At 42.6% G+C, this 19,772-nt stretch overlaps 2 protein-coding genes across 2 annotated transcripts; both read left to right on the top strand.

The window, feature by feature from the left end:
• The first annotated feature begins 1,040 nt into the window (after positions 1-1,040).
• LOC138204169 (annexin A1-like) lies at positions 1,041-7,476 on the top strand. The gene is made up of 12 exons (XM_069159321.1): positions 1,041-1,139; positions 1,229-1,341; positions 1,577-1,676; positions 1,913-2,007; positions 2,245-2,358; positions 2,720-2,810; positions 3,062-3,198; positions 4,168-4,261; positions 4,888-4,983; positions 6,002-6,060; positions 7,042-7,164; positions 7,301-7,476. Exons 2-12 carry the CDS (start codon positions 1,273-1,275, stop codon positions 7,355-7,357), a joined length of 1,035 nt encoding a protein of 344 aa, XP_069015422.1. The 5' UTR covers positions 1,041-1,139; positions 1,229-1,272; the 3' UTR covers positions 7,358-7,476.
• A 1,967-nt stretch (positions 7,477-9,443) lies between these two features.
• slc30a5 (solute carrier family 30 member 5) lies at positions 9,444-19,536 on the top strand. The gene is made up of 16 exons (XM_069161194.1): positions 9,444-9,905; positions 10,431-10,553; positions 10,697-10,763; positions 10,940-11,025; positions 11,158-11,245; positions 12,305-12,392; positions 12,520-12,596; positions 12,721-12,891; positions 13,436-13,724; positions 13,933-14,141; positions 14,549-14,706; positions 14,788-14,917; positions 17,655-17,931; positions 18,014-18,240; positions 18,867-18,995; positions 19,257-19,536. Exons 1-16 carry the CDS (start codon positions 9,835-9,837, stop codon positions 19,425-19,427), a joined length of 2,361 nt encoding a protein of 786 aa, XP_069017295.1. The 5' UTR covers positions 9,444-9,834; the 3' UTR covers positions 19,428-19,536.
• Positions 19,537-19,772: the final 236 nt, after the last annotated feature.

The following is a 19,772-nucleotide window of genomic DNA, read 5'->3' as shown; positions in this document are numbered from 1 at the left end:
AGAAATCATCATGGTGACATTTGCTAAATTCACTACTTCTGTTCAAGGTTCTGGTGAGATTCACAGAGAGGTTTGTTTGAAGGCGTGCCTGGTTTGATTGAAGAACCTGGGATGCAGTCAGGTTGTGAATATAGCTGGGGAAGCATAGTGTCCTCAGGTTTTGAGTCAGATCCGGCCTTCGCTCCTCCCACTTTGTCAAAATATGTTTACTTCTGCCTCAAAAAACCCAACATAATGATTGTCACTGGACTCAAGTGTCAAGGTATCAAGATTTTAGTTTGTTGGGTTTCCTGTTTTACTTTGAAATCACTCACCTCTTGTGTCTGCTTGTTTTACTTCCTACCATTGTGGGGTTTCTTTCCCACCAGTTCTTGTGCTCACCTGTGTTTCATTAACCCATCAGCACTGTATTTAGTTTTGCCTGTTTCCTCTTCAGTCACCAGATTGTCTGTGTTCATCCCTGTAAGTTCACAGTTCTCCTGCTGTTTTTGATTCTCATAGTTTTTTGTTTGGATGACTTTTGCCTGCACCTTAAGTTTGGTTTGTTGGTTAACATGCAGTCAGTAAGCAAAGCTCGCTTTTACTTTGACTACCTGCCTCAGTGTTGTGTGTTTGAGTCCTCCACTTAGATAAACTATGTGAAAATACAACCTGTAAACACACTCTGATATGTAACATCAGTGCAGTTCTGACTACCTCCAAAGAGAAATGTGGAACATCAGGTTCAGTCAGGTCCAAAAACAACATGTTGTCTCGGGTAAGTATTTGGGCGTGTTTACTTCACCAGCTCCTTTTTTTTTTTTTTTTTTTTTTTACATCTGAACTTCAGTTACTAGTTGTGACTGTTCTCTCCATGTCTGAATAATAACTTGTTTGATTAAAGGGTGAAACATTGGTTTACAACACAAGTCTGAACAAAAGAGTTACCCAACCAGTCAGAGGAATCCGAACCTGCGACTGTCACCTTGCAGGAATGTTGTCTTTGAGAGGTGACAGACGATTGGCTGATCCTCCGCAGGTGGAAATAAAACTACCTGAATATAATGTGTGCAACGATGGGTGGAGACACTGCGGAGTGAGCTGAACACTGCAACTGGCGGCTACAGACTCGGGCGTGAGAACGGTCTTCATTGGCACAGGTGAGGGTTTTGGAGTTTAAATATGACAACAAAAAAAACATGAAAATCACCTCAAACCATATTTTCCTTTTTCCTTCTTCTCTTCACAGATTAAGTGTTTTGTTTAAGATTTAAACTTTCCAGCTGAGTAAAGATGTCTGCCTTCAAGAAGTTCTTTAAAAATATCATCCATGACAGAGACCCCAAAGATGACTCGGTAAAAGTAAGTATCAGATCATCTACAGGAGCAACAACGTTATGAAGAAGGGCACCTGCACCTACAGGTTTAATGACAAGCAATCTGTTTACTTGAGTATTTAGGTTTTCTATGAATTTTACTGACTTCCAGACAGCTGTCTGTACCTCCTGATGAAAAGAAAACTTGAAGTTATTTTCTGGATGGTTTGCAGCAGCCAGAGTTTGTAATAAAATATCTGCATTTCTGGTTGTTCTTCCAGGTGAAGGGGAAGCCGAAGTATTATGGAACAGTCTCCCCGTACCCAAACTTCAATGCCAGCAGTGACGCTTCAGTCCTTCAGACTGCCATTGAAAGTAAAGGTTTGTGTACTCGCTCATATTATCATAAAAATAAACTTGTAGATGTGCAAAAGTTAGAAAAGTGCAACAATTGAAACATGGTAGCCAAAATGTTTCCTTCCTGAAAAACCTCCTTTATCACCATTTAGAACTGTATGCGAGTGCAGCTGCTGCTGAGGTTTTTTTTAATTATTATTTTCAGGCACCTTTCTGTTGTCCTTTTTTAAAGAAAGTAAAGTCAAGCTTGTCCTCCACAGGAGTGGACGAGGATGTGATCATCGCAGTCCTGGTGAAGAGAGACAATGAGCAGAGGCAAAAGATCAAAGCAGTGTATGCAGCGTCCACTGGGGAAGTGAGTAATTCATTCCTCATGAAGACTAGTACAGTATGTGCAAATACATCGGCAACAGGCTGAACATAAACTAAAGTATAGAAATGTATGAAAACATGAATGTCACTCATCCCCCTGACCTCACAATGTACGGGGTTTTGAGCTTTGACTGATTTGCAAGAGAAATTATGTAAATATTGTTAGAGCAATGCTCTTGCACTACTTTTTACACGCGTGTCTGATGTCTGTGTGTTGCAGAACCTGGATAAAGATCTGAAGTCAGCGCTCAGGTCACATTTAGAGGATGTCTCTCTGGCTCTGCTCATGACACCGGCTCACTTTGATGCCTCCCAGCTCAGGAAAGCCACAAAGGTAAGTATCAGTGGTTTATGTACTAGATATCATTTCAGTAATTATGTGTGCATCTTCAAGAGCTATAGATGGCTAGATGCAAAACTATATTTTAAAATACCCAAATAAAAAAACAATTATCAGAAAAGTTCCACAAATACAGAAACCACTGTAACTTCCTGTTGTGGGGAGAAAAAAAAAATTGTGTTGTCATTTTTTCAACATTTATCTGTATTTCAATCAATGGTAGCTCTTTGCTAACATTTCATTTGTATGATTGCATTACATTTTAATTCCGTTCAAAGTGTCTTATTTACAATTATTACCATTGTCTCACTGTTTTTAGATTTCATCACTTGTGGTGTTTGCTTCATTCTAACAGGGTCTGGGCACAGACGAAGAAGTCCTGGTGGAGATTCTGGCAACAAGATCTCATGAAGAGATTCAAGAGATCAAGAGGGTCTTTAAAGAAGGTTTGATGAGCTGCTCTGTTATTTGTTGATCTTCAAGCTTGAGTTCTTGAATAACATCTTGGGTATGTGGCAGACACTCTCAAGTGTCTCCGGTGTTACAGTAGAACAACACTAAATTCCCAGACAGTGCTGCGTTGTATTCACCTGGTCATTGGGCTCGTAAGTGTCTAAACAACAGTCATGACTACTGCAGTCACTTTGCACCATTATACTGTTGTAATCTTCACACTGACATGTTCTTGCCCTCTCAGAGTACAGCAGGGATCTGGAGGAAGTTATTCAGGACGAGACCAGTGGTGACTTCACCTCGGCCCTCCTGGCCTTGCTCAATACAAAGAAAGATGACAGCGCTGAAGTAGACATTGCTCTTGCCCGAAAGGACGCAGAGGTAAAATCACAAACGTCTACATTTTAAACCTTTGGGCTAGTGGTATTCTTTGTTTTTCTTACTGTCAGAAAATCCCATGAAAAGAACCAAAAATATTGTTCTCACTTCTCCGTGTGAGGCATTTAGTCACAAGCCTACTGATTCCTGCTGTGGTTGTAATTCTCAAGTTCTCAAGTCACAACTATAAACGGTTGTTTATTTCTCAAGGAAACTTTAATCTTTGCCTAAAACAGCTGCTCATTGGAATTAGTGGCAAATCTCACCTGAAAGAGGAGTAAATTTGGATTTATTAGGGACCACTAGGGGCAGAAGGTATGTGTATGTGGGACTGAATCAAAACTAAAATACAGCATATGTCTGTATAACAGGTGGAATACCTGTTCTCATCCCAAGGTGTCAGATACTGCTGTTTTGTCCCAAGTTGCTGTTGTCTCATAGATACACACAAGGTGTCTTGGGTTTAGGCAACACAATTACTTGGTTAAGATGAGGAAAAATTGAGGTGTGGGTTAAAGTAATTTCACATAGGTAACATTAAATGCGTCTCGCAAGTTACTTCTTGTACCCCCTGGTTGAAGATCCTGTGTTTCTACCATCGAAGCACCACCACGTAGTTACGGTGCTCACACCAAAAGCCATTTTGTGTGTTTCTCTGATGTTAGCGGTTTTGAGAAAATGGCAGTATTTGATGCTCTGAGAATGAGCTGTGTATTGATGATAATGAAGGAACATATAATAAGTGCTACCATGTGGCTCATTCATGTGTTTTTGATAGTTGGACAACAACAATATGGTGCGGATGAAAACGATAAATCAGACTTTTGATACAGAAAGTATTTATAAGTAGAGGCTCAATTGTTGACGATAACAAAAGTATAGAATGTCACCAGAGTTATCATTCAATGTAAAAGTATTGAAGTGATCATTAGTATGAACAGGTATTCGAGTGTTCCTCTTTGCTGTCTGCAGATTCTGTTTGCGGTCGGCGAGAACGCCGAAGGATTCCACATGTGCACCTTCATCGACATCCTGACCACGCGCAGCGGCCCGCAGCTCTCTAAAAGTGAGTGCTTAAAATGCGCCAGCTATTCGGTTTGACTCATCAGACACCTTCATTTAAAAATATGAACAAACACGCACACCTGGACAAACGGGTGGAACGGCACTCATTTAGGTAACAGGTGGAACACACCCAGCAGTGTGGGAACCGTACAATCGGAGTAAAATCAGCCTGATTTTCAAATGGTTTTCATTTCCTTTTGATGGTCTGTGGAGTCTTTATATTTAGTTTCTAATTAGAGTAAAGGTTTGTCTAAACTTTTTTGATGAGGCGCTGCTCTGTTTACTCCATCTCTGTTACATACAGTACTACACATAATAAGGGCAAACATTACATGTGAATGAAACCATTGGATTACATTTCCAGCACCAAATCTTCATGAACATCTGAAAAGCAGCCAGTTAACTCTTCATGTCTGTTCAGAGCTGCTGTTGTTCACACAAACGGCTTTCTATTGTTTTTGTTCTTCTGTTGCTCTTTGGACGGTTTGCCTACAGATCCTTTCAAACTGTTAAAGTTCCCCAAATGTTATTGGCAGCACTTCTGACTACAGTCATTCTTGGAGGGACATCTGGTTGCTGTCTGACTGCCATCTACCCATAAATACCTCTTGTTTTTTTACATGTTAGCATTCCAGCAATACGCCTGCGTCAGTGACCTCACATTACCCAAAGCCCTGGAGATGGAGTTGAATGGAAACATCGAAGACTGTCTCATTGACCTCGGTAGGTTGAAGTCACCATATCTTTCCTGATATAATTTGGTATCAGTGGTGGAGTAGAGCAGATATCACAGTTTGAGTTTTGCAGTGCATGCAGAAAAGACCGAGACCCTCAACATGAACACAACACGGTTAAAATGTTAGAACAGCTTTGATTATTTCACTCAAGATTTTTTTTTTTTTTTTGCTCTAAAGAAGGCAGGCACATTTGGGAAAATGATATCACACATCTCGGTGCACCAATCAGGATTTATCAGTATAGTGTGTGTATACAACAACAACAATTGTAGGTTGATTGCACACGTGTTCAGGCTGCTGTCAATCAAATCAGACCAAACCCGCACAGCACTTCTAGTGTAGCATAGCTGAGTGTTTCAGATTCAACCTCAGAGGAGCAGGAATGTGCTCAGCAAATATTATGCATCTTTGCCCATTAAACTTTAATATTTCTTTTGTGCAAGTAAGACATTTGGCATCATGGTGACTTTAAAAGAAAGCTCATCGGGTAATTAAAATCAATACAAACCTGAACATCCACAGGACATTTAATGGAAATCCAGCCAGCAGTTATCAAAGTTTACAGACTTATTTTCAGATGTCTGAGAGGACCAACTGATAAACCTCGTTATACTCGAAGCATTTCTATCTGGATGAAAGGATGTCGCAAACTGTCCAAAACTTGAATAAACATGATTTACTGTTTAGTCCCAGTTGCAACATGTGGTATCCAGAAAGAAACCACTAGTCACCAGATGTCCATAAAGAACCAAACTGCAAACAAATTATTTAATGCACAGAAATGTGTGTGAAACGGGAGGTTTGATTGATGCTGTCTGCACCGTCGGTGGCATGTCTCGCACACCTTGAGATCAGGGAGTATTTCAAACTTTGTATGGGCTGCTTCAGGCTGAATAAGAAACTTTACAAGATGAGCTCTACCACAGCTGTCAGACATGGCAGCATCTGGACTCTGCAAGATGTGTTTTGGTTTGTGACTGTGTTTGTTCCTCTTTGATGTCTAGTGAAATGTGCCTGGAACACACCAGCTTTCTTCGCCGAGAAGCTCCATCTGGCTATGAAGGTGTGTATGAATATGTCTCTGCTGCTCTCTCTCACCTTATGTCCGAGTATAATATGCGTTTGTGATGAGGGTCTGACCTTCCCAGTGAGGGTTCCAATAGGCTGAAGACTTCTTTCATTTACATTAATGGACTGTAATTTATACCTGTTTAAAGGGACAGTTGGGTTAATGCACTTTTTTTTTTTATCTCATTTAGAGTGACACAAGCTTGTCTTTGTTGTTGTTTTGGTTTTTTATTAAACTCTGCAGGCAGATTGAGACCAAGTACTACTCAGTCTGTGAAAACAGTAAACTCTTGCCTTGTTCTGGTGGGAGTGTTCCCAAGTATTTAAAAAAAAAAAAAAACACAAAAAAAAAACTCTGGGTTGTCTTTGATTTAGGTCTGAACTTGTTTTTTTTTTTTTTTTTTTTTTTTAAACAAAACTAACAAATCGGCGGTGTGAACTTTGAGAGACATAAGCATTTAGAAGGTATGTGGCAGGTCTAATGAAATGTGCATTATGGGAAATGGAGGCTCCAATGTTTTGTTTTACCCACATTAGAGACTTAAAATCAGGATATCTTGGCCTCTGCTGCTTCAGTTTTTGTGTGTGATTCTCCCAAGCTGATTTTGGAGTTTTACCCATAAATACCCATTATTTAGATGGTCTGCTCTTTTACAGTTGCCTGTACCCCAAAAATGTAATATTCTGTTCTATTTCACGTCATTCTTTCAAATGCCAGCTTTGGAATGATATGAAATTTTACACGTAATTAAAGTTTGCCATAATAGTCTGCGTTCACATGCAAATTATACTTAAACTGGTAATACTAAAAAAAAGTTGGCTTGTAAAATATTTTCTGTTTCGTTTTCTGTGATATGACAGATATTGACGCTTTTAAATTCATAAATATTCTTATTTCAGGAAAAGACATCTGAAGTGTTGCTGGCTGTACACAGGTAGTCTGTTCAGTGACAGAGGCTCTGCTTTGTTCTCACAGGGCCATGGCACATGTGAGGACACGTTGATCAGGGTGCTGGTGAGTCGCTCTGAGGTCGACCTGAAGAGGATCGTGGAGGAGTACGGGGCCATGTATGAAAAGACCCTCCAGGAGGACATACTGGTAAAAATACACATGAAATATTACAATGTTCCTAAAGGGCAGCCATCATGTTGCTTTTCACAAATTAAAGCCACAATTGACATTATACAGTTTGCAATCAAAGTATTTCAGCTGACCAAATCTTTGTGTTTTACAGAGTGACACCAAGGGACATTTTCAGAAGGTCCTGCTTGAGTTGTGTGGACCTCACTGATAATCTGCTGTTATCGTTTGGAAATCAAGAACAACTTTATGCCAAATGTACATGTAACTTTAGAAATAATGTGACCTACCTGTCCTAATAAAACTGTTGTCCCAGCAACAATGACAGAAGTGTCTCATTCTTCATCTCTGATTACATTTCATTTAGCTGACGCTTTTATCCAAAGCAACTTACAATAAGTGCATTTCAACCATGAGGGTACAAACCCAGAACAACAGGAATCAAGTAAATACAATTTTCTTCAAGAAAGCCAAACTACAAAGTGCTAAAAATAAGTGTCATTTTAAGTGCTACTATTCAAGGTAAGGTCTGAAGAGGTGTGTTTTTAGTTTGCGGCGGAAGATGTACAGTTTCTGATGTCATTGGGAAGCTCGTTCCACCATTTAGGATCCAGGACAGCAAATAGTTGTGCTTTTGTAGAGTGTTTAGCTCACAGTGAGGAGCAACAAGCCGATTGGTAGATGCAGAGGGAGCGGGCTGGGATGTAAGGTTGGACCATGTCCTGGATGTACACTGGACCCGATCTGTTCACAGCACGGTACGCATGTACCAATGTTTTGAAACGGATGCAGGCAGCTACTGATAACCAGTGAAGGGAGGAGGAGCGGAGTAGTGGGAGTGAATTTAGGAGGTTAAAGACCAGTCGAGCTGCTGCATTCTGGATGAGCTGCAGAGGTCGGATGGCGCTAACAGGTAGACCTGCCAGGAGGAAGTTACAGTAGTCTAGACGTGAGATAACCAGAGCCTGGACCAGAACCTGGACCAGAACCTGCGCCGCCTTCTGAGTGACAAGAGGACGTATTCTCCTGATGTTGTGCAGCATGTATCTACAGGAACGTGTTGTTGCAGTAATGTTGGCAGTGAGGGAGAGTTGACTGTCGAGTGTCTCCGAGGTTCCTAGCAGTCAGGGTCGGGGATAACACAGAGTTGTTGAAGGTAATAGTCAGGTCGAGGGTGGGAGAGTCTTTCCCTGGAAGGAAGAGCAGTTCGGTCTTGTCCAGGTTGATTTTCAGGTGGTGTGAGGACATCCACTGAGATGTCAGTCAGACAGGCAGAGATTCGTGCGGCTACCTGTGTTTCAGATCGGGGAAAAGAGAGGATCAGTTGGGTGTCATCAGCATAGCTGTGGTAGGAAAAGCCATGGGAGTGAATGACAGAGCCGAGAGAGTCAGTGTACAGAGAGAAGAGGAGGGGACCCAGGACGGAGCCTTGAGGGACACCAGTAGTGAGAGGACAAGGTTCAGACACAGATCCTCTCCAAGTTACCCGGTAGGTGAGGTCGTTGAGGTAGGATGAGAACAGGGAGAGAGCAGAGCTTGAGACACCGAGGTCCTGAAGGAGGACAGAAGGATCTGGTGGTTCACTGTGTTGAATGCAGCAGAAAGGTCAAGAAGGATCAAGACAGAGGAGAGAGAGGCTGCTCTAGCAGTATGAAGCTGCTCAGAGACAGAAGGAGGACCGTCTCTGTTGAGTGGCCTGATGAAACACATTTCTCTCCGCTCTATTCATGTCTTCACAAACTTTGATTTTGTGATGAAGTTGTAGTCACATGTTTGGTTATTGGTAAACACATGCAAAAGATTACAATGAAAAGTTTATTTTTTTTGTGTGAACTTTAAAGTAAATATCTCACCAAAACACTCATCCTGATGTCACAACAAAGTTGGTGTGTTCTTAGTGCAGTCTTGTTTCTTAATTATGTATTGATTTGATGTCTTGGACTTCATGTTTGTTCCCCTCTTTCATGGGGAACTCTGTTGCAGGCTATGTCTGTGGAATTGTACATTGAGCTGTTTTTCATGTGGTTAATAACATTAAATTCTCCTGTTTTAAATGATCAAAGGACATTTAAGTTTAATATGAATGCAACATGTCCCTTGCACATCGCCTGCTTTCTACATTAAAGTGTCATAAAAGTGAAATGGTCAAATAAAACAACCGGTAGGCCTACTAAACCTAATTTACTCTATCACGTGCTTAGTTACTTGAAGCATCGCTGACGTCATCGTCGTCGTCGTCGGCCCAACTGCGCAGCAGCGGCGCTCGCGAAGACACGCACGTGACGTGGAAAGTTGACCGTGTCCGGAAGTGCCGTGGCTTTGTGGGAAGACTCGGGTGTTTTGTCCCGTCGCTGCGGACTCTCGCGGTTCTTTTTGTCACCTCAACCCTGACATTGTGAATCGTCTTGCTCTCACTTAATCGCCCAAATGTATTTGATTGATGTTCGCCGGACACAGAGGACGTGACGCAGCGGGACACTTTGGACACACTGGCCATTTGTCTCACCAGCTAACAGGCTAACAGGCTAACAGCTGACTGCAGGTTCATGTTTGTGTACAGTTTTGTTTTACAAAGTAAATAAGTCGTAACGGGAGAATGAGCAGCGGGCAGGAGACGCCTGTTTGTATCCTCCGATAACAGTGATGTGAAGCGTGTTGGGAGCACATGTACTAAAACTGGACTTGGACATGGAGGACAAATACAGCAGCAACGTCCTGTCCGGGGGGAAACTGGGCATGGTCGAAGTGCCCGACTCCAGGTACCTCCCGCTTCTTTGTCTTACTTTAATTTCATGCACCTGGAGTTATTGTTTGTAATCTGAATCCTGGAGTCGGAGGTAAGTCGTGTCTTTGTGTAGCTGCGGTCCAACATGTGTAAACCAGTCTGTTGAAACCTGCCACGGACTCAGTGGTTTACTATTAAACCATCTGTAAGTTGTTCAGCCTGTAAAGTCCATGACAGTTACCACGTGTTAAAGGTGACGTCATCCGTTTGGTTGTAGTGTCCAATATGCAAATGAATCAAAACTTTTGAGAAACTAAAAAGATAAATTGGGTTAATTATCAATCGTTTGTCAAACGTGTTGATGTTGTTCTGTCAGTCGTAATCAATACTCTGGTTTGGACACCTTTTTTTTTTTTAAATTTATTGTAATGGTGAATTCAGCTCACTGGGTTTCAGACCTGCAACAGGACTGTGTGACTGTATAATGACAGTTATTGTGTCCCTGTCTCATGCAGCACTAATACTAATGTAGTAAGTCTGATGTCCTTTTGCGTCACAGGTTAACCAGGTACATTGTTTTACTGCTCGTGTCGAAGGTCCTTAAAGCTCTTGGGATCTTTGAATCGTACGATATCCTCAAAGTGGTTCACATAGTTCAGTTCATCTTCATACTAAAGTTAGGGTAAGTACTCCTTATCTTATTCTGCGCAGAAAGTTCATTTAAATATGTTGTATTGGTAATCGCACTTTGACTTGTACATTATTACTTTTGTATTTCTTGACTTATTGATGGTGACGACATGCTGACACTTCCCTTTTTATTAGGAGTGCTGTTATTCTGCTCTTCTTTCAAAAACCTTTTTCATCTGGCAAAGTCATCTCAAAAAGACAGGTATGTTGGACATGCTGTTCGGTTTGAGCCCGTTTTATTAGAGGGGGAAAACAAATCTGCTTCTCATTTTACCATCGTTTAACTGCCCTTCTCTGAATGACATTTTAAGGTGAAGCTTTGTGAAAGTAAACTATAGCTGGCATAATGATTCTTGTTAAATCTGTTTGTCTTCGTAGTGGATAAAGTTACTAAAGCACGGCATCCTCAGCTGTGTGATTTCCCTCCTGGGCTTCTTCGGTCTGACTCTCTGTGGGCCTCTCAGGTAAAATATCTTGATGTTTTCATAGCGGTTCAGTGCAACACATACTGTGTATAAGTGTTTATGTGAGAGTGTTTGTGTGCTCGTGCGGACACTCTTGTGTTCAGGCTGTAATTAGACTCTTGTTATTCACAGGACATTACTGCTGTTTGAGCACAGTGACGTGGTGGTCGTCGCTCTCCTCGGTGTCCTGTTCACAAACTCCGGCGGGGGGCCGTCTAAGGTCGGAGGTCTCGCAAATGAGAAACTATTTTACACGTGATTTGTTAATGTGTTGTAGTATCAATGTTATCGCGGTTTTCATTATAGGAGCAATGTATGCCACAACACTATAAAACAGATGTATGGTTTCATTTGCTGATGCTTCAACCGGTTGGTTGCGTCTCACTTCACTACAATTATTTCAGTTTCATTTGATCTGTGGTGGATTTGAAACCCGCAGTCAGTGAACGGTTTAATGTATCATTGTGATATAATGATTCATAATAATCTGAAGAGCTTTTTAAACAGAGTATTCAGGTGAAGGAAAGTCCTGACAGCCCCACTGTCTTTGATCATGAGTCTTAGTTCCATTGTTTTGGCCGTTGTCCCTACCGGAAAGGATAACATTTTGCTCATTTACCAATTAAATTGATTAGATCTCCAAAAAATAGTAACATCATTCAAAATACATCTGACTGGTCAGGAAACCTAAGCAGTCAGATGGACAAACAGGTTTTAACAAAACTTATTTGAACGAGAAAACAAAGGTAAATTACAAAATGATTACCTTAAACTGTCCATAGTACGGAGATTTTTGGTGAACTCGCTTTCAGTTTTACCTTCAAATGAAGTGGTTTAAATAATCTGAATGAATCTCTGACAACGTGTGTGTGATCGTCAACATTTATTTTCTTGTTGTTCATCACAACTGATAGGAATGACAAATAAACCTGGAAATAAGCTTCAAGTCGTAAACAACCAGATTTATCCTTTAATTCTTCATCAAGTCGAACAGAATTCATATTATTGGAGGGTATTTCTTTTTTCTTTGGTTACCTCGTGGTAGCAGAGAGTGTATATGGTCGTCAGCAGGGACAAACTTTAAGTGCAGGCAAAGAAAGTAGCTGAAACATTTTATTATAAAAAGAAAGCCGAGGTGACACTGCTTCATCTCTTCTACCAAGATTGAAATGACACGACTGTGTTGCACTGAGGATTTTGCATCAGCTTGATTCAACACGGTGGTGGACAGGAAGGTTGTAATATGCACTTCTGTTGGTTTGTCTGTGATTTTGTGCAGACAAGAGGAGCTGCTTTCTTTATCATCGCTGTGATCTGCCTCTTCCTTTTTGACAACGATGATCTGATGGCAAAGATGGCGGAGCACCGTATCCTTTGAGCCTCGTGAAGAGCAACAGTTTCATCTCGCGTCACTGTCTGCTGCCCTGATCTGTTTGTGCTGCGTTATCGTATGTCTGCTCCGTGTGGTATCACCTTGACTCGTCCCGTAACCAGCTGAAGGACATCACGACAGTGCGCTCACTCATTTCCTCTACACTGCCATTTCATTTTTAGGAGTTGCAGATCACAAAGTAAGCAAAGACTGAGCCCCAGCTTCAAATTTGATGTTTCGTGCCGCCCACAGAAGCAGAGTGAAAGCTCTGGGTTTTTAAAAAAAAAAATGTCCTCCCTTCGTCTCCCTTTGCTTCCTGTCAGGGTGGTGTTGTCCTACTGGTGGTCTCTCTGTGTCTGAAGGTGGGCTTCCACACCGTCTCCAGGAAGTTATCAGTAGAGATCGGTGGTGCCAAACGTCTCTATGCCCTCGACAACCTGGTTTCTGCCGTGGTGCTGCTGCCCTGGGTCGTCGTGCTCTCAGCCACCACAGATGTAAGTGCACAGAGCACGGGGCAAAATCTTTACATGCATGTTGCCCATTTCTTCTTTTGGAGAATACGTCGACTCACAAAAACGCTCAAGTTTAAAGATTTAGACAGAACAAGATGGCTTTTTTTTTTTAATATACTTTAGAGCTTTCAAATGTATTTTGTATCCATCTGAAAAAAAGACAAAACCACAGATTGTGTTTGAAGAGGTGGTAAGTTATGAAACGGAAGTGAATATTGGGCCGTTTCAGTCCTGTTTTCTTTTTTTTTATGTTTTTCCCGTTGCTGGCGATTCAAGTTAATCTATCTGTTAATCCAGCTCTTTGATCCAGAGCAAGATATCTTGCCAAATGCTGACCAGATTTTCATGTAATTTAGTGTGTATGATGCCCAAAGAATACATTTTAGTGACCTCCTCATTTTCACTGCACTTTCACCTTCCTAAATTATATATTAATTGTTTACACCGTCTTTATTTTTGCTTTCATCTGTGGCTCTTGATCTTTTTATTTTACCTCACGGATCACGTTTCACTGTCTGAACCCCAGAGCAAAGTAGAGTCCTGGTCGGCCCTCATCCTGCCTTTTGGGATGATCATCTTCTCCGTGATGATCCTGGAGTTTTACGTGGAGGCCGTCTGCTGCGCCAAGATGGAGTCGCCGAGGTGCGCCCGTTACGGCACCATCGCCCTCTTCCTCAGCGCTCTGCTGCTGGCCAACTTCTGGACTCACCCGCTCACCGACCAGCTGCGCTCCATGAGCAAACCACCCCAGCAGGTCAGCACGGAGCATGTGCTCTCTGGAGGAGTGCTCGTCAGCGCCGTCTTCTTCATCATGTGTGAGCAACAGCTGTCGGAGTCGCAGCACTTCGATCTACTTTATTTTACTTTGACTTCTGTCACAGTTTAGATTTGACAGTGGAAAAGAAACGCAGAAACAAACCAGGAGGAGTGAGGTCATCACATCAGAACAAACAAACCTACAGATGCGCTGTAAAATCGACGTTAATTTCTCCTCACGTTCTGCCGTCCCTCACCTCTCTGCAGCGTCCAGCATTCTCTCGTCTCCGTCGAGGAAAGGTCAGAAGGGCACGTTGGTGGGTTACTCCCCCGAAGGGACGCCTCTGTACAATTTCATGGGCGACGCGCTGCAGCACACGTCACAGTCGCTCCCACGGTTCATCAAAGATTCACTGAAACAGATCCTGGAGGAGTACGACTCCAGACAGATCTTCTACTTCCTGTGTCTCAACCTGGTACGTACGCTGCTGGGAAGAGGCGACTCAAAACCGACTGTCGGGTGCAAAGTCAAGGAGCAGCTCTTATTGTTCTAATGTCTTATTTAGATTCTTATTTTGACATTTTTAATTTTTAACATTGTGCATTATGTCTTTTAAAAGCTCATCTGTCTATTTTCTGCCTCAACCTATTTAGATTTGACTGGTTCTGAAAATATATCAGAGACTCCAAAATGTCACAAAGATGTCAGTAAAATAGAAAAACATTGAGATCAGGAGATAAACTTAAATGTTATTACAAATATTGATATTTTAAATTAATTCTCAGGTTGTAAATGAACTGTCGCCGTTGTCTTTCTCGGACTCCGGTGTGGTGTGTAGCTTCCGGTGTGGTTTTGTAAGCTTTGTTGCTCCGTGTTTTCCAGGCTTTCACCTTTGTGGAGCTGTTTTATGGTGTTTGGACCAACAGTCTGGGACTCATCTCCGACGGCTTCCACATGCTGTTTGACTGCTCTGCTTTAGTGCTCGGCCTGTTTGCTGCCCTCATGACCCGCTGGAAAGCCACCAGGATCTTCTCCTACGGGTAAAGTCCATCAAGAACCTGGAATAATAAAGCATCTCAGATTCAGATGGGAGTTTAAAACAAAGACTCTTGTTTTTGCAGATACGGTCGTGTTGAAATACTTTCTGGATTCATCAACGGCCTCTTCCTGATGGTCATCTCTTTCTTTGTATTTATGGAGTCAGTCACCCGTTTGGTGGATCCTCCTTACATAAACACAGACATGCTGACTGTAAGTAGACTGCATCTACAACTCTGTAAAGACTTGTGCCTGAATGTATGTTTGCTTCATTATGATGAAGTTATATACACTGCTCAAAAAAATAAAGGGAACACTTAAACAACACAATGTAACTCCAACTTAATCCCACTTCTGGGAAATCAACGTGTCCAGTTAGGAAGCAACACTGATTGTGAATCAATTTCACCTGCTGTTGTACAAATGGAACAGACAACAGGTGGAAATGAGGCAATTATCAAGACAACCTCTATAAAGGAACGGTTCTGCAGATGGTGACCACAGACCATTTCTTTGTCCTCGTCCTTTCTGGATGATTTTTGGTCCCTTTTGCATTTTGCCAGTGTCCTCACCACTAGAGGTAGCATGAGGTGTCTACAACCCACAGAAGTTGTTCAGGTAGTGCAGCTCATCCAGGATGGCACATCAATGCACGCTGTGGCAAGAAGGTTTGCTGTGTCTGTCAGCACAGTGTCAAGAGCACGGAGGAGATACCAGGAGACAGGCCGGTCCACCAGGAGACGTGGAGGGGGCCGTAGGAGGACAACAACCCGGCAGCGGGACCGCTATCTGCTCCTTTGTGCAAGGAGGAACAGGAGGAGCGCTGCCAGAGCCCTACAAAATGACCTCCAGCAGGCCACTAATGTGCATGTTTCTGCTCAAACTGTCAGAAACAGACTCCATGAGGGTGGTACGAGGGCCCGACGTCCACAAGTGGGGCCTGTGCTTACAGCCCAACACTGTGCAGGGTGATCGGACTTTACCAGAGAACACCAAGATTGGCAGCTTCTCCGTCGGCGCCCTGTGCTCTTCACGGATGAGAGCAGGTTCACACTGAGCACATGTGACAGACGTGACGGAGTCTGGAGACGCCGTGGAGAACGTTCTGCTGCCTGCAACATCCTCCAGCGTGACCGGTTTGGCGGTGGGTCAGCGACGGTCTGGGGAGGCATTTCTTTGGAGGGCCACAAAGCCCTCCATGTGCTAGCCAGAGGTACCCTGACTGCCATCAGGTACCGGGATGAGATCCTCAGACCCATTGTAAGACCATATGCTGGTGCAGTGGGCCCTGGGTTCCTTCTGATGCATGACAATGCTCGGCCTCATGTGTCTGGAGTGTGTCAGCAGTTCCTGCATGATGAAGGCATCGATGCTACGGACCGGCCTGCCCGTTCCCCAGACCTGAATCCAATCCAGCACATCTGGGACATCGTGTCTCGTTCCATCCACCGACGCCACGTCCACCGCAGACTGTCCTGGAGTGGACTGCTGCTATGATCCAGGTCTGGGAGGAGATCCCTCAGGAGAACATCCGTGGTCTCATCAGGAGCATGCCCAGGCGTTGTAGGGAGTGATACAGGCACGTGGAGGCCACACACACTACTGAGACTCATTTGGACTTGTCTTGAGGAATTTCCACAGAAGTTGGATCAGCCTGTGATCTGATTTTTCCACTTTTATTTTGAGTATGATTCTGAATCCAGACCTCCATGGGATAATGATTTTCATTTCCATTGATCATTCTTATGTTATTTTGTTCTCAACACATTCCGCTATGTTATGAGTAAAGATTTTCAACTGGAATATTTCATTCATTGAGATCTAGGATGTGTTGTTTAAGTGTTCCCTTCATTTTTTTTGAGCAGTGTATTTCAGTGTTTCCTGGTTACAGTTTGGCTTTTAATCCTAAGTCATTTAATATTAATATGAGTATCTGGTAATGAAGTTTTTCCTGGGTTTTTATATGTTCCTGCATAGTGCAGCTGCACATTGCACACATAAGGTTCCCTAAATGTCAAACAAATAAATAAATTAACAAACTTAAAGGGACATTCAACCAATCAGTCAACTTGAAAAGACTAGACTAGACAAAGCTCTTCCAGAGCCACATAAAACGTTATGTGGCTCTGGAAGAGCTTTGTCTCGTCTGGTAAAATAATCCTTGTCATCAGTCTCTCTTTACAAATGTTTAACAGAAAGCCTTTATTATGAAAGAACATTACCAGACAGGGAGAATCTGATGGAGAGACGTCATCTTGTTTATTAGCATTATTGGAGCTCTATGATCCACCTGAGAAACGTAACATTCAGGATGTCTCGGCCTCTGCTGCATCAGTAATAACCGTTCTCTCTCTCATAAGTTGTTCTGTCACATGGATGAACTTCTCTTAATTGCTGCAGAGCAGCATTTTAAAAACTAATGAAGTCCTTCTGCCAACTACAGAAGCAAAGTAAGATAAAAGGAAAGTAGGCAAAACACCAAGTACCATACTTGCATGTCAAAACATAGTATATCAAATGAAAACTTCATCATCTCAAACATATAATCAGTTCAAATACATTCAGTCTCATCCAAATCACACCCTGTAAAAACATTCAAACACACCAAATGGTAACATTTAAACTGACTTCAAGTTGATGCCATTTCATTCTGGTTTTCTTGAAAGTAGTTATTTGTTCCTTTAAACCTTTCACATTGTATCGTTCTTATTTTGTGACTCAACAAAGCAAAACAGTTTAAAAAATGTTTTGTTTTTTTCCCACACTCCTCCCACACATGCTTCATCATCTGCCTTCACTCATGCCGGCCGTGTGTCCTGACTGACATGTGATCGATAGGAATCCATTAAATTATATTCTGATTCGATCAACATATGTATTTGGCTGATATCGGTCCTCTGAGATCTTTAGTTAAGCGTGAACTCTGTGCCCTGCTGCTTGTCCTCTGCAGCCGGTGTCTGTCGGAGGCTTACTGGTCAACCTGGTGGGTATCTGCGCTTTCAGTCACGCCCACTCCCACGGAAGCAAAAGCTGCTCGTCACATGACCACGGCCAATCGCACCACGGCCACTCCCACAGCGAGCACAGCCACGGAGGTCACGGACACTCTCACGGGGGACACGGACACTCTCACGGGGGACACGGACACTCTCACGGGGGACACGGACACGGCGGCCACGGACACTCCCACGGCTCAGGCAGCGGCGGCATGAACGCCAACATGAGAGGTGAGCGTTTGAGTCGGTGCGCAGAGGTTTGTGGACAGAAAGTTTCAGACAGATGAAACGCTCATGTTTCTTTGTCTTCCAGGTGTTTTCCTCCACGTCCTCGCTGACACTTTGGGCAGCGTCGGGGTGATCATCTCCACCGTCCTCATCCGCCAGTTCGGCTGGTTGATCGCTGACCCTATCTGCTCGCTCTTCATCGCCACACTCATTTTTCTCAGCGTCATCCCTCTGCTGAAGGACGCCTGCGAGGTTCTTCTTCTACGAACTCCCCCAGAACACGAGAAGGACCTGAACATTGCGCTGGAAAAGGTGAGGAGTCCCACACGATGAGGACAAAGTTAGTCCGGGTTTCTCTATCAGATGTTGGTCTTGACAGCCCTGCGAAGTAAATCTGCATCTATTACAGCAGTAGGCGGACGTTGAGACAAATCTGTTTACTTTTCATATCTAATTATTTGAGTGAATGGCAGCAGATTTTCTACCGCCTGATGATTATATTTTAAGTTAGTAACGTGTTGCTTTTTACTTCCACCACGGAGGCTTTGTGTTGTTTGTCCATTTTATTGCTTTGCAAAATATCTCAAAATTGTGACTGATAAATTAAATTTGGTAGAAAGTCAGATCCTGGGCTACTTTTTGAAACAAAGCCCAGATTGGACATAATTGAACAATGAAGAGAACTGAGTAGGTTTAAAGCACCTTCTACTTATTACAGATTATTTTCCCACTTGATAAAATGCTGTAAATTTCCCATATTCTTAAAACAAATATCAATTTCTGCAATTGGAGTGAGGTCACATCAAAATTAAGTAATGCATTCACGACAGTTGTTGAGGACTATCGTTTGCCTTTGGAGCAGTTCAATTATCATCCAATTTTCAGATACAATTTTATTAAAAATAATTTTCCTGTTGTTCATTTTCTTGTTGTCTCAGGTTGAGAAGATTGAAGGAGTTTTGTCGTACAGAGACTCTCATTTCTGGAGGCATTCAGCAAACATGATCGGCGGGACCATCCACCTCCAGATCATGTCGGATGTGGTGGAGCAGAGGATCGTTCAGCAGGTTGTAGAATCATTCAGATGGATTTTATTAATGCTGACTCTATCTGTTAACATTTCACTTTATTGTGATGAATCCTATTGTTTGGCGACACGCTGACCTTTTGCTAACCACCGATTTCACTGGTTCCTGGAATAATTGAGGTCTTAATGTGCAGATTGCTGTGAAGTTTTGACTTGGAGCTATTTATTAGTAAATATACTAAAGCAAGTGAACAGACAGTTGGCATTGATTTACTGATTGATTGTCAATTGTCATCGGTAGGTGACGGCCATTTTGAAAGACGCGGGGGTGAATAATCTGTCGGTGCAGGTGGAGAAGGAGGCGTACTTCCAGCACATGTCGGGACTCAGCACCGGATTTCATGAAGTTCTGGCAATGACACAACAGATGGAGTCCATGAAGTACCTGAACGACGGGACGTGCATCATGTAACGTCCATCAATGGGACCAAACGAAACTTTAACGATTCAAACCTAACTCTCTTTTTTGAAATGTACAGTGTATGTATGTGGTTTAAATAAATCTGAATATATTGCTTTTATTTTCCTGCCAGCTGCAGTTTGTTTTGTGAAGTGTGCCGATGTGTCGATATTTAACTGACATCATTATTTGCTTTTTTGTTGTTTTCACTCTTAACATGTTGCAAACAAAAAAATTGCCTTTTGGTTGAGAAATACAGTACGTGTCAGGACACAGACATATTTAAACATTTCTCCAAATCATATTGGATGAGTGCATACATATCTCTGGGATGATTGTGCAGTCATGAACTATTAC

The sequence above is a fragment of the Embiotoca jacksoni genome, unplaced genomic scaffold (genome assembly GCF_022577435.1).
Source record: "Embiotoca jacksoni isolate LCO1_2020_lvr unplaced genomic scaffold, fEmbJac1.0.p SCAF_10, whole genome shotgun sequence".
Taxonomy (NCBI): Eukaryota; Metazoa; Chordata; class Actinopteri; family Embiotocidae; genus Embiotoca; species Embiotoca jacksoni.
Note: the sequence above shows the minus strand (reverse complement) of the source record. Positions and strands in the feature narration are given on the sequence as shown.